General features: G+C 51.6%; 5 protein-coding genes across 5 annotated transcripts; 2 read left to right on the top strand and 3 right to left on the bottom strand.

Moving 5' to 3' along the window:
• The first annotated feature begins 551 nt into the window (after positions 1–551).
• Positions 552–3,552, top strand: LOC9629546 (serine/threonine-protein kinase STY13). The gene is made up of 4 exons (XM_024663697.1): positions 552–1,468; positions 1,561–2,631; positions 2,779–2,935; positions 3,067–3,552. Exons 1-4 carry the CDS (start codon positions 1,086–1,088, stop codon positions 3,361–3,363), a joined length of 1,908 nt encoding a protein of 635 aa, XP_024519465.1. The 5' UTR covers positions 552–1,085; the 3' UTR covers positions 3,364–3,552.
• Positions 3,481–4,161, bottom strand: LOC112342232 (ethylene-responsive transcription factor ERF112-like). Its single transcript, XM_024663730.1, has one exon. The coding sequence runs from the start codon at positions 4,159–4,161 to the stop codon at positions 3,481–3,483; it is 681 nt and encodes a 226-aa protein (XP_024519498.1).
• A 691-nt stretch (positions 4,162–4,852) lies between these two features.
• On the bottom strand, positions 4,853–6,246 carry LOC9629987 (probable mannitol dehydrogenase 1). The gene is made up of 6 exons (XM_002989860.2): positions 6,167–6,246; positions 5,995–6,108; positions 5,713–5,937; positions 5,355–5,640; positions 5,133–5,286; positions 4,853–5,070 (listed from the first exon to the last, which is right to left on the bottom strand). The coding sequence occupies exons 1-6, from the start codon at positions 6,244–6,246 to the stop codon at positions 4,871–4,873; spliced, it is 1,059 nt and encodes a 352-aa protein (XP_002989906.1). The 3' UTR covers positions 4,853–4,870.
• A 186-nt stretch (positions 6,247–6,432) lies between these two features.
• On the top strand, positions 6,433–7,988 carry LOC9629544 (UPF0496 protein 4). Its single transcript, XM_024663765.1, has 2 exons — positions 6,433–6,545; positions 6,804–7,988. The coding sequence occupies exon 2, from the start codon at positions 6,814–6,816 to the stop codon at positions 7,888–7,890; it is 1,077 nt and encodes a 358-aa protein (XP_024519533.1). The 5' UTR covers positions 6,433–6,545; positions 6,804–6,813; the 3' UTR covers positions 7,891–7,988.
• On the bottom strand, positions 7,958–10,537 carry LOC9629543 (probable aldehyde dehydrogenase). Its single transcript, XM_002989859.2, has 16 exons — positions 10,455–10,537; positions 10,282–10,397; positions 10,131–10,234; positions 10,009–10,076; positions 9,900–9,957; positions 9,742–9,855; positions 9,575–9,658; positions 9,423–9,527; positions 9,255–9,368; positions 9,078–9,209; positions 8,933–9,022; positions 8,792–8,881; positions 8,526–8,735; positions 8,352–8,462; positions 8,222–8,301; positions 7,958–8,167 (listed from the first exon to the last, which is right to left on the bottom strand). The coding sequence occupies exons 1-16, from the start codon at positions 10,508–10,510 to the stop codon at positions 8,032–8,034; spliced, it is 1,668 nt and encodes a 555-aa protein (XP_002989905.2). The 5' UTR covers positions 10,511–10,537; the 3' UTR covers positions 7,958–8,031.
• Between the last annotated feature and the right edge of the window lie 1,571 nt (positions 10,538–12,108).

The raw sequence follows: 12,108 nt of genomic DNA, 5'->3' as shown, positions 1-12,108 counted from the left end.
GGATTTGCTACCAGAAAGAATTGCAGTGAAGAAACTCTACTTAGCACACTTCTGGAAAGAAAGGCCTCAATCTCTCCCGGGCAGCGAGGACAGGACTGAAGCTAAAGGAGACACACACACTACTCTCACGCTCCACATCACAGCTCCACACAAAGCCACACACATTTTGGGAGCGGCAGAGGCCTGCGCGGGCCTGGTGTGCCAGCGCGAAACTGTGACGACTCGATAACGCCAGTGGCTCGGACTCCCACGCCATTCATCAATGAAGCGCAGGCCCGATTCGAGAACCAAGAGCAGCGAAAGGGGCCAGAAAGAGCGCGCGAGAGAGATCTCGATCATGGAAGATAACCAAAAGACGATTAAATCGATATAGCATAGTCGCTCGCTGCTCGATCGAGAGAGCTGAGAGCTCGGATCCTTGTGAGTAACTTGTGTGGTTGCCATTCGAGCGAGCGGGCAATGGCTTTCGATCGAGAGAGGCAATCGCCAAAAAATCTTCCTCCAAGTGTGTGGGAGACAGGGGATTTCTTTCCCTCGGGGAAGCAAAGCGTGCCACGTATGCAAGTGCCACGTATGGCGCGGATAAACCCTAAAATTCCTGGCGCGATTCTCTTCGATTCCTTCCCCTTCTCCGTGATCTGATCCGAGTGTGCGAGGAATGGACCATCAGTGCGCTACGAGCGAGCGAGCGCGCGAGCGATCTGAGCGGGGCAGCAAGGATTGAAGTTGACAATCCCAGTGAATCCATTTTTTTTGGCTTCCCTTTCTCGCTTAACGGATTCTTTCTCTCCTCGTTCGTGAGTGCCTCGGTGTTTTTTTGGCGCCTTGCTCGCTCGAGATCGATCCATCCATGGCGGACGAGGAGAGTTACATGCCACCGCGTTGATTGCATTGCCCTTGTTCTCTCCCTTTTTTTTCTCGCTCGATCGAGTGCTCCACATGAGAGCGCCATTTTAAAAGCGAGAATGCATCGTTTCCTTGTGTTCTTGCGTGGATTATAAAGCATTCCAGATCCATCCGATAGCCCTCCGATAGCGGCGAATTCCGGGCAGCGGTGGCCAGGAATCGCGATATTTGGAGGCGGCATGGCCACGGTCGATTGCTGGAGCTGCCACAGCCACAGCGCCAAGATCAGCTGGGGGGATGATTCCGGAATGCTGGATCATCGCATGCTCTTCGCGGTCGACGATTGCCCGCTACTGTCACCGGCCGCCGCCTCGAATCTCGGCGGCAAGAATCGCGGAAGCGGCGATGGCGGCGGCAGATGGAAGCGCCTCCAAAGATCTGTGTGCTCCTATCTCCACAGCGGCGGCGGCAGCGTCGGCGGCGCCATCAAGATCCGCCGCGAAGAGAAGAAGGCCGCTTGGAATGCGATCGTGGAGAGCTTGATGCAGCGGCATCCGGGGAGCCAGCTGCCGGAGAGGCTCATCTCGATGATCCGGCGGCACTTCGAATCGCTGCCACTCAGGTATCGCAAGATCCCTCTCGAAATATTTCTTCCTCGTTCTTGCTTGATCGATCTAGAATGTTGAGCGGAGATCTTTCCTTGTTTCTTTGCAGCTATGCGCAGGCCGGCCTGGGCAGCGATCAGGTCTTCTTGCACATCCGCCTGGTGGAGCAAGCGCGCATGAGCCCTCACAGCGGCTCCATCGCCATCGCCATCATCCAAGAAAGAAGATCCGCCACAGCCGCCAATGCCGCCGCTCGATCCAGCAACGCCAGCGACGAATCCCTCTTCATGGCCAGCTCGCCGCCATCGATCGCGTCCCCGGCGCCGTGGGAGGAGGATCAAGAGAGCGATTTCACGGTCACATTCGCGACGATGGGCGTCCCCATCACCAAGCATTCGATCGCGTGGGCTTTCAAGCGCGCGGCGATCCCCGTGACGCACACCAGCGTCTACTGCCGCAAGGCGCTCTTCCTGGGGATGGCATCGGTCCACTGCGCCAGTGAATACATGCGCCTGGACCGAATGCAAGAGATCTTCAAGGCGGCGGCCAAGAAATCCCGGCTAAGAAGGTTGGCGCTCGGCCTCTATGGATCATCCTCCTCTTCATCGGCATCCCAGCAGATCCTCGTCCACAACCCAAGCAAATCGATTCCCAGCGCCGCGGCGGCGGTGGCGGCGGACATGGATCTCGAGAGCCGGATCTCTTTCGTCTCACACCGACTGAGCATCGACGCGGTGGCGGGCGCGAGGATCCGGATCGATGCATCGGGAGACGTCGCCAGCGGCAAGGAGGAGCTCTCGCAGTGGGCGCTGGATCCATCCAAGATGAGCGGCTTGGAGGAGGAGGAGGAGGAGGCGATGCCCACTGCGCGCGCGAGATTTGGCGGCGAGGCTGTGGCGCTGGAGCTGATCAACCCGCCAGGGGATGGCGATCGCGAGCTCCAGGAGGAGGTGCTGTGGCTGTGCACGCGGTCGGGGTTTGCGCACGCCAATGTTTTGCCCATTCGCGGCATCTGGATCGATGGGAGGAACTTATGGGCGGTGTCCAAGCTCGTCTCCGGGGGGTCGCTGCGCGATCTGGTGGACAGGCGCGAGAAGATCGAGCTGCGATCCGTGCTGCGCATGGCCTGCGACATCGCCGAGGGGATGCAGTTCTTGCACGAATGCGGGATCGTCCACAGGCAAGTGTGTTTTTTGTGTGTGCTTGGCGTGGGATGGATTCGCTCTTTGTTTTCTTGCCTTTCTGCAAAGATCTGGTCAAGTTGGCCTCAGTCCTGACGCTCTCTCTCTCTCTCTCTCTGTTTGTTTTTTCTTCTGGTGCTTGGCAGCAACTTGAAGCTCTCCAACATTCTCCTGGACGACAATGGCTGCGCGGTGATTGGTGGCCTGAGAATCGCGAGGGCGATCAAATCGCCTACCAAGGACGAGAGGAGCTTTAAGGATGGCGAGGAGGAGGACAAGACTTCATGGCCAGTGCCACCCGAGGTCAGTCAGTGAGCGTTCATTGATTGATTGACGCCGTTGAATCTGGTTAGCGTGGAGCGAAAAAAAAAATTATATATATTCCAGAGCTTTTTACGCGACTGATGCGGACGAAAATGTTTGGTGGGATTCAGGTTGATTTGGAGAAATCCGCGATTACTCCCAAGGCGGACGTTTACAGCTTTGGGACGCTCCTTTGCGAGCTCGTCTCGTGCCACACAACGAGCGATCAAAAGATCGGCAAGGAAAAGGAGACGCCGCTTAGATCCAGAACAACGCGATCGATGCCAGCACCGGTTGTGCCGCTGGATTGCTTCCCGCTGCTCAAGTACCTGATCCACCAGTGCTGGGCGAGCAATCCCCTGGACAGGCCGGACTTTTGCGAGATTTTGGAGATGGTGGCGACCGCGACGCGCGATCTAACGCGATGATCAAAGAAAGAGAGGTTATCATAACGAGTTAAAAACAAGCAATCGTTCGTATATATATATATGTACATGTAGGCAGGCAGACTTCTTGTAGTGCTTGCAGACAAATCTAGCAAAGAATCAATTGAATCTATAGGAAGATAGGGAGAATCCATCGATCTGATCGTTGGATAGCTCCTTCCATACCTCTTCCATGTCGTCTTCGGTGGAGGAATACGCGTTGAGCGATGCGAGCGTGGAATTGTCGCTGCCGCTGTGCTCGGTGTTGGGGATAGACGAGGCCGAGGAGGCGGTGGGCGCTGCCAGATTGAGGAGCGCCTCGTCCGCGGAGGCCGAGGAGATCCCAAAAACGTTGAACGCGATCGGCACCATCGGCATGATCGGCTCCCCGAGGTCGGCGATGGCGGGCGGCACGGAAGAAACCAAAGGCCTCCCGACGATCGAGGAACCAGAGCTGCTCCCCGCGGCGCGAGGCGGGGGGAGGAGCTTGCGATCGACCGGTCCTCGCTTGATCGCCCTCTTGGAGACTGGTGCTGGAGACGTGGTGGCGGTGGGAGGAGGAACAAGAGCCGGCCATGGAGGAAGCGAATCAGGGAGATTGAGACGCGCGTTCTCGCCGAAGTACTTCAAGGCGGCTTGATCGTAAGCCCTGGCAGCCTCCACGGCGGTGTCAAACGTCCCCAGCCAGATGCGAGCTCCACAGTTGGGCTCCCGGATCTCGGCGACCCACTTCCCCCATACCCGCTGGCGGACTCCACGGTACTGGCACGCTGCGTTCTCAGGGCCGCCTTTACCTTTCATGCAACCTTTACGTGATCGCTTGAGCTGGGGCCGCAAGATCGCGGAGAGCTGGGGGCCTGCGATCGCGGAGGACGCGCTTGAGGACGATTGCGGCTTGACCATGGCGGCGGCGCTGCTGCTGCTGCTAGCGGCGATGAGCCGAGGCGGAGGAGAGGAGGAGGATGAAGAGGAGGAGGAGGAGCAAGGCGAGGACGATGCGATCGACGACGAAGAACAAGGGATATAAGTATCCTGCTGGTGGAGAGGGGGAGACGATGAGGCCGCAGCTAGATATGAATGCCTCCCAGGAGCCATGGGGATCAGCGATGGACGCATTCAATCCGATTGGCGATGGATCGTGGTGGGAAACAAGAGGAAGAGAGAGAGAGAGAGGAGGAGACGGGGCGAAAATCCCTAGCTCCCCTGCTGCGCCAATTCATTGGCCGGATCGAAGGGACGCTTTTTGGGGACGAGCAGGGAGGATTGGTATTGGCAATTTGGCGATTGGATCTGCTGCGCGAGGAGCCAATCGGCGATTCCGTGCGCAAAATCCGCGGGCCAGACAGGATGTCTATGCGGGGAAAGTTCTTTCATCTGTCAATGAACCCTAGGATGGGAATCTTTGAACGTTCCCGCGCGATTTTCCTGTCCTTCAAACTTGCTAAAATTAGGCGACGCATATTCGCGCGAAAAGGTCTCTTAATTTGGGAATCTCTCTTTATTATCGCTTCTATGGCTTCAAAGTCTTTTCCACGTCCAACACGAAGCGGTACTTAACATCCGATTTGCGGAGGCGTTCCATGGCCTTGTTGACGTAGTCCATTGGGACGAGCTCGATCATGGACGTGACATTGTTCTTGCCGCAGAAATCCAGCATGTCCTGCGTCTCTCTGATGGATCCGATGAAGCTCCCGGCCAGCGATCGACGACCTGGTCGATCCACATTCTCTTACCTCCGGTGGAAAACAAAAAGGAAAAGTTCTTGTACGTACCAAAGATGATCACTCCCGCTGGAAGTTCCAGGGGCTTGTCCGGCAATCCCACCATGACGAGCTTTCCATCGATCTTTAGAAGCTCAAGCAAGGCATCCAGCGGATGCGGTGCTGACACCGTGTCGAGGATGTAGTCCATTGTCTTCGCAGCTTTCTGGAATCCAAAACTTCAAAGTTAAGTTCTAGCTCTCGGGAGAAAAATCAAGAGAAAGTACTTGTTACCTTCATCTGAGCGGAGTCCTTGCTGACAATGAAGTTGTGAGCCCCCAAAACTTCCCGAGCTTCCTTCTCCTTGCTGGGCGAGGTGCTGATCACCGTGACTTTCATCCCGAAAGCCTTGCCAAACTTGACGGCCATATGCCCGAGACCACCGAGCCCGACCACTCCAAAGTTCTTCCCGGCCTGCGTCATGCCGAAGTGTTTCATCGGGCTGTAGACCGTGATGCCGGCGCATAGCAGCGGCGCTGCGGCATCCAGCGGAAGATTGTCTGGAACCCGAACGACGAATCTGTGCACACCAGTCCACTCGCTTCAGACTCTTAGAACCTGTTCTTTCCGACCATCGTCGACAGGAATTTACTTCTCGTCGGCCACCAGGAATCCCGAGTAGCCTCCCATTGTGATTTTGCCGTCTTCTTCACTGTTGTACGTCCAGACGAGCTTGTCGCAGTACTGTTCGTCTCCGTGCTTGCAGTGATCGCATTTCAGGCAGGAAAAGACCATGCATCCCACTCCAACGTGATCGCCGACCTTGAATTTCTTGGCACCGGGGCCGAGCTCCGTGACTAATCCCACAACTTCGTGCCTGTTCGATCACCACGATTTTAGTGCCTGCCTTCGCCGAGGATTTTGTTTCTCTTACCCAGGAACCATGGGGTATTTCGACGATCCCCACTCGTTGTGGATCAAATGGAGATCCGTGTGGCAGATCCCGCAGTGCGTGATCTTGAACTTCACATCAGTAGGACGCGGCGCCCTGGAAAGACAAAGACCCCGATTGATTTTCGCAGCAAATCAACACGAAAGCGCGGTACCTTCTGGGGAATTTGAACGGCGCCAAGACACCAGATGCATCCTTGGCGGCCCAGCCTCCGCATTCCACCTCCTTCGACATCGCCGCGCTCGCCTCACAGGCAAGATCCCTAAAATCCGATTTTCAAAAATATCCCGCCCGCGTTCGATTCCAACCGTCACGATCGCAGGAAAAAGGCGACGCCACGTGTATTAACCGCCGCGTGGCATGTTTATCCGGCCGCCACACGGCAACAGGGATTTATCTTTTTAGTGCGCTGACGTGGCGCTCTGGAAGGTTCTTAGGTCTCGCCGTCGCTCTTTACTCTCTCGATCAGGACTTTCAGCGAGGATTTTCGGCGAGGAGCTAAAGCGAAGGATCGCCCTTGCGTTCGTAAGAAGGTAGCTAGATTCTCGCGCCTCGGCTTCTACAGTCGCTAGGACTGATCCACTCAAAGATTGGGGCTGGCTCGAGATGCTGGAATTCAGTGGCCAGAGCTTGAGATCGTTGCTCTGGGCAGAATGTCTGGAGCGATTCCTCTTCCTTTTAGCCTTTTCTATAGACCCATAGAGCTTGGAACGATCCCTCGGTGTGATCTTTCGTGTAACTCTAGAGCCACTCTCATTTGACTTTCGATCACTTATGTGCATTCTTTTCAGGTCTTGCATCATGAGAACGAGGAATCACCATCACTACCACGGACCATCGTTGTTCTCGACTATCGGCCAAGCTCTAAACTTCCACAACTCCCCCAAGCATGGACTCCACCACAACGCCGCCGCCATCCAGTCCGATCCTCGAGCGGCGAAGTTCGACGTAATGCTGGTCGAGCGGCTGTCAACTTTGGAGCTGGCCTTGGCACCGACCAAGCAGAGGTTTAGCCTGGCTTGGATGGACCAAGCGCTGGCACTCGTCACGACCACCATCTCCGAGGCACAGTCTATCATCCCCGGCTTGGAGTGTCCCCTCCCGGAAGGGGACGAGCAGTGGGTCTCGGAGTACCTGGAGGATACTTGCCGGCTCTTGGACGTTCTAAACACCTTGAGGAAGGTTGTGGGGGATCTGGAGCACAGGCTACTGCTACTCCATCTCGCGGTGTCTACGCTGGAGTCCGGCCACGGCACAAGGCAGGAGAGGTACGCCAAAGCCAGGAAAGCTCTCGCGGAGTTTACTTCCCCCGGTGGCTCGAGCACCACTTGGATCGCAGTGAAGTCGTGCTGCGGCGTTTTGCGAGAGATGCTGAAGCAGCGTCCGGGATTTGAGAAGGATCTTCCACACAAGGCGAGGCGGAGTTTCTTGAGCGCACTCTATGCGGCAAAGGTGGTCGCGGTTTGCGTCCTGGGGGCGGTCGTGGCGCTGTTTAGCGGAAGCAATGCAACACTTGGGATCGCAGAGTGGGAGATTCCCGACAGCTTTGCGTGGTCGCCGACGTTGCGTGCTCTCCTTGAGCTTGTGAGGAGCTCGCTGCAGCACAAGATCACTCGCTTTTCTCCGCTGGTGGTCGAGTTTGCTGCTCTGGAGGTGGTGGTGGAAGAGCTCCAGGCCAAGTTGGGAGGAGTCACAGATTTTGGGGAGGAAAGCGAGAGTTGCAGCGGCATTGCTGATGGAGCACGAAAGCTAGCGGCTGTTTTGAAGAGCGCCGAGGAGGGGCTGGATCGAGGGCGTCGTGACATGGACAAGCTGTTCCATGTCATCGTTTGCAATCGAAACTCGCTGTTGAGTTACTTGAGACGAAGCGACTCATAGCAAAAACGGAGTGGGATAAAGGAAGGAAAAAACGAAGATCTCAGTGTAAAATACGTTCGTATCATAGTGAAATGGAATCTGTAACTTGGATTGCTAAAGTTGACTTCTCTCTAGCGATAAGCTTCAAACTTAGAACTACATCTAAGAAGTGGTGCTTGTCCAGTTCTTTGGAACGGGTCCAAAGTCTTGGATGATCTCACGGTGGCAAGACCACACCAGTTTGATGGCTTCTGGAGTTCCGATTCCAGCACCTAGTGGATCTCCAGCAGGTCCAAACCTGTATCAAAACAATAGTTTTTCCTCGTTATCTCGCAAAACTCGAGAAGCTTACCAGTGATTTTGAGGAGCTCCTGTGGTGCGAGCTCGAATGCCAGCGTAAGTTGTCCCGTTCACGGTTTCCCCGAGAACTTCCTGCAAGATTTTGAGAAAGGACCTATTAACGAAAATGGGGTTTTCGTTACCTGTAAAAACTCCACGTCGTTTGAGACGACTGCTGCTGTCAAGTGCGCATGCATTCTCTCGCAAGCTCTCAAGACGAGTGGGAGCTCACACTGCTTGTACTCTGTAATAACCTGTGCATGCACATTCCAAGGCATTTGGAAATGAACTCAGTGCTTGGTTGGATGATGACGAACCTGGAATGGACCAAATATTTCCTTTGTAACGAGATCAAAATGCTCGTCCTTGAGGATCTCTTTCAGCGGTACAAAGACGGCAGTCGGCTCGATGGCACCGTACACGTCTGGGATGCTGTGATTCTCGAGAGGCTTTCCGCCAAACGCGATAGAAGAACCGGGAATGCTCAGCAGCTTTTCCATGTGATCCAACATAGTTTTAGTTGTGACCTGAGAAAAACATCAGACGTTAGTCGACTTGAAAGATGGGATTTAAAGCTGAATACCGTGAGAACTGGTCCGATCGTCAAATCGTCCAGTTTCCTCTTGGCAGCTTGCTGTTTTAGCTTCTCCACGAAATTCCTTGAGCTCCAGTTCTGCAACTACGGCTTTTAAGCTCCTGCTAACTTTAAGAAAACAGTATCGACCTCGTGCATGAAAAGAATGGACTGTGCCGAACACTTCTGACCACTGCACGCATATGCATCCTGGTCGCAAACCCATGCAACGTAGTCAATCTGCAAAAGTCTACTCGTCAACCAAAGCAGCTAAAAGATCTTAGAAACCAGTCACCTCGTTGACATCTGGCCCAAGTATTTTCCAGTCAAAACCCGCATCTTCCAGTTTGATTCGACCTTTCAAATCCAAAGCCAGCTTTTCTGCTACCCGAGAGCTTCCAGTAAAGAGTGTCATACTCGGTTTTGCCTGGATTCGTTTTCTTTTAGCGGCACTATCTACACAGAAACTTACCTCGACGAGAAGCTTGTTCATGACCGGGCCATCGCAATTAATAAAATCAGTATCGTTCGGAGGCAAGCCACAGGCATGAAGCAATCTTAGCATTTGCTCCATGACAACGCTAACCTGCAAAGTTTCAACTACTTTCTGCATCTCAAGAAAGAAAAGGTACTGGCAAACCTTGCTATCAACTTTCACCAGAGCCTTATTGCCCATGTAGAGTGCCCCCATAAGCTGGAGCACCGGTATCTCCAAAGGAAAATTGAATGGTGTGATGATAGCGACCTGGACGCATGCTTGTCAAATCCAGAAACTAGAACCGAGACACTTACGGGACCATAAGGCCATCTATATCCAATGCTTTGCTGACCAAGGTGGTTTCCAGGTGCAGCGAATGACTTTGCAAGGAACCTGACCTGGAGAACAACAAGATACTGCTACGTGACACTTCAAAAGCAAAGAAAACAATGTAGAAACGAATGTAAAGCGAGAACTCGACCTGATCACCAGAGAAGTTCTCCAGAAACTTTTGCGTGACGGTCACTTCCGCCTGAGCTTGCTGATAACTCTTTGGAGAAACTCGTTGAATCAGCCTGGCAAAAAAATGCCCAACCTGCTATCTCGTGAGAAACCAGAAGACATAAATGTGAGGCCAACCTCTCGGTGCTTCAAAGACGATGCCGCCCTTGCGGATATATCACCATATAAGAGATACCTGCGATCGAACGCAGCCTTAGATCATCGCGTAGTTTCACAAGCTTACAACCTCTCCGGATTTTTCAAAGGATTGTGGAGCCCAGACTTTGGACACGATTGCAAGCTTTCGATATACTCCTGATCATATGAACCCATGTCACAAGAAAGAAAAACCATTCCACGATCTCCTACCGGCAACTCGTGTCCTGTGGCCTCTGGAACTGTGATAAACTCTCCTCCATTGAGAGGGTCCGGCAGCTTGCTAGATTTCAAGCTCTTCCCCCATTTTCCACGCACTGGATGCCTCGCATCAAGAAAACCAAAAAGAAGAAAAACCACATACCCAGATTCTCCACTTGATAAGGATGCGCCGTGGAGAGATCATCCGGGTATACCGTCGCAAATGCAAGCGCAGACGATGAATCCATCACAGGAACTGACGATCGAGTAGAGAACGCTCTACAAACGATTAATCGCCCATGGAAATCGCTTCGATGCATTCAAATCCAATCAAACCTCGCAGGGATCGGAAATTCCCGTGACAAAAGCCGCTGCATTCTTCTAGCTGCCATGCGCTCCAGATCGCCCTAAGTTTAAACCTCAAACTTGACACGTGGCATCCTTAGCACTAGAGCCACGTGTGAGTCAAGGGCCCATTCGTAAGTTGACACGTGGCAGTATTACGTGAGATATATAATAACCCGAGCTCTTCAATCCTAGCCGTAGACTACTTGATCTTATCAGAGGCAGCGAGTAGGGTTAGGGCTAGAGCGCGCGGCGTTGTGCTCGCTTCTAATCTCTGGTCTTGTTGCCAGTGACGATTGCCCGCTGTGCTAGCTATCTAGATCTATAGCAATGTAGCAAATGCGGGCTTTTCCCAAATTCCTTTCCTGGAGTGCAAGTGGAGCATCATAGCGTCTCCGTGATGATGGCTTCTCATGAACCTCCAAAGATCTTTGGTGCCATTCCCGTGCTCAAAAGCTGGAACCTTTCTCGTTCTTTTGGAGCTCCGTTTTAATGGCCAAAATTCCAAACCAAACTTAATTGTGATCCGGTTTGTCTGTAAATTGCAATAACCTCCACTTGAGTTCTCAACCGATCACAACAAACTGTCCCCCACTGTCCCCCACGGACCCAGTCTTTGATTGGTGGACCTTAACATTTTCTAGGACAATCTCTAATCCCCTAGGACCACATTTTCACCATGGGTCATGGTAAACTCACATTTTTGCAGTGGCATATTGAAGTTTTAAGGTAGTTTGGGGGTGGTTGGGTAATGAAGAACTTCAATATAAAGTGTAGTAAAGGTTAGGCTTTTAGTTTTGTTGTTTAATGTTAAATTATAACATTGGTATCAAATGCAATGGCTGACAAAAGATAAACACTAAAATCTTAATGTTGATGGTATTTGCCAATAGTGGTGTTGATAGAGTTATAGAGGTTTTAACTATTTACAATGTTGTTGATGAGTTGTAAGCCTTTAATAAAAATTAATAAGAGATGTAAGAAGAAATGCATAACACTATATATGGGCATATTGAGGCACTCAAAGTTGGAGATTGTGGTGCTTAAGTAAAATTCCCTAATGGATTGATTAAAAATTATTCTTTTTCCAATTTTGGCTAGCCAATGTAAAAAAGTTCTTGGCTACTAAAGGAACTCTAGATGCAAAGGCTTTAATCACTATTTAAATGGTTTTGCATAATGTGGGTTTTTAGTGGTGGAATTAGTTTTAAAAGTTTTGTGTTGTGAACAAAAAATATACAATGTCTACCATAGATGAGTTTGAAGTTGTTTTTCATCTCCTCTTTCATATGGCTCATCAATGTGACAATAACAAACACATTGAGGAGTCTTTCAGTTATGATGATCATTATAGATACAATAATGAGAATAAACATCATAAATTGAAGTTTGTGGTAGCTACTTCAGAGGTAAAAAAGTTGAAAAAGTTAAAGTTATTTATAAAGAATTATATATAAAGGTTATCATCATTATGGCAAGTTTGGGACACTATAAAGTTAATTGTTCATAATTAAAGTGATAGCTTTATCATGTCCACTAAAACACCTTTGCTATTATATATTGGTCCTATTTAAGTCAGATTGGATATTTTTAGAAAGTATCTAGATTTGTAAAATAAGTATATTACAGAATGTATAGATTTTCT

This window comes from Selaginella moellendorffii, unplaced genomic scaffold, assembly GCF_000143415.4.
Source record: "Selaginella moellendorffii unplaced genomic scaffold, v1.0 SELMOscaffold_102, whole genome shotgun sequence".
In the NCBI taxonomy this organism is placed as follows: Eukaryota; Viridiplantae; Streptophyta; class Lycopodiopsida; order Selaginellales; family Selaginellaceae; genus Selaginella; species Selaginella moellendorffii.
This window is presented reverse-complemented; position numbering and strand designations above follow the sequence as displayed.

Excerpts from the sequence above, each read along its gene's own strand:
- LOC9629543 (XM_002989859.2), bottom strand. The coding sequence starts at position 10,510 with ATGGCAGCTAGAAGAATGCAGCGGCTTTTGTCACGGGAATTTCCGATC. Across the intron at positions 9,856-9,899 it reads CGTCTTTGAAGCACCGAGAG|GTTGGGCATTTTTTTGCCAG; the intron begins GTTGGCCTCACA and ends ACGAGATAGCAG. Across the intron at positions 9,528-9,574 it reads ATAGATGGCCTTATGGTCCC|GTCGCTATCATCACACCATT; the intron begins GTAAGTGTCTCG and ends GCATGCGTCCAG.
- LOC9629987 (XM_002989860.2), bottom strand. The coding sequence starts at position 6,246 with ATGTCGAAGGAGGTGGAATGCGGAGGCTGGGCCGCCAAGGATGCATCT. Across the intron at positions 5,938-5,994 it reads AAATACCCCATGGTTCCTGG|GCACGAAGTTGTGGGATTAG; the intron begins GTAAGAGAAACA and ends GTGATCGAACAG. Across the intron at positions 5,071-5,132 it reads AGCGGGAGTGATCATCTTTG|GTCGTCGATCGCTGGCCGGG; the intron begins GTACGTACAAGA and ends TGGATCGACCAG.
- LOC9629544 (XM_024663765.1), top strand. The coding sequence starts at position 6,814 with ATGAGAACGAGGAATCACCATCACTACCACGGACCATCGTTGTTCTCG.
- LOC112342232 (XM_024663730.1), bottom strand. The coding sequence starts at position 4,161 with ATGAAAGGTAAAGGCGGCCCTGAGAACGCAGCGTGCCAGTACCGTGGA.
- LOC9629546 (XM_024663697.1), top strand. The coding sequence starts at position 1,086 with ATGGCCACGGTCGATTGCTGGAGCTGCCACAGCCACAGCGCCAAGATC. Across the intron at positions 2,632-2,778 it reads GAATGCGGGATCGTCCACAG|CAACTTGAAGCTCTCCAACA; the intron begins GCAAGTGTGTTT and ends GGTGCTTGGCAG. Across the intron at positions 2,936-3,066 it reads CATGGCCAGTGCCACCCGAG|GTTGATTTGGAGAAATCCGC; the intron begins GTCAGTCAGTGA and ends GGTGGGATTCAG.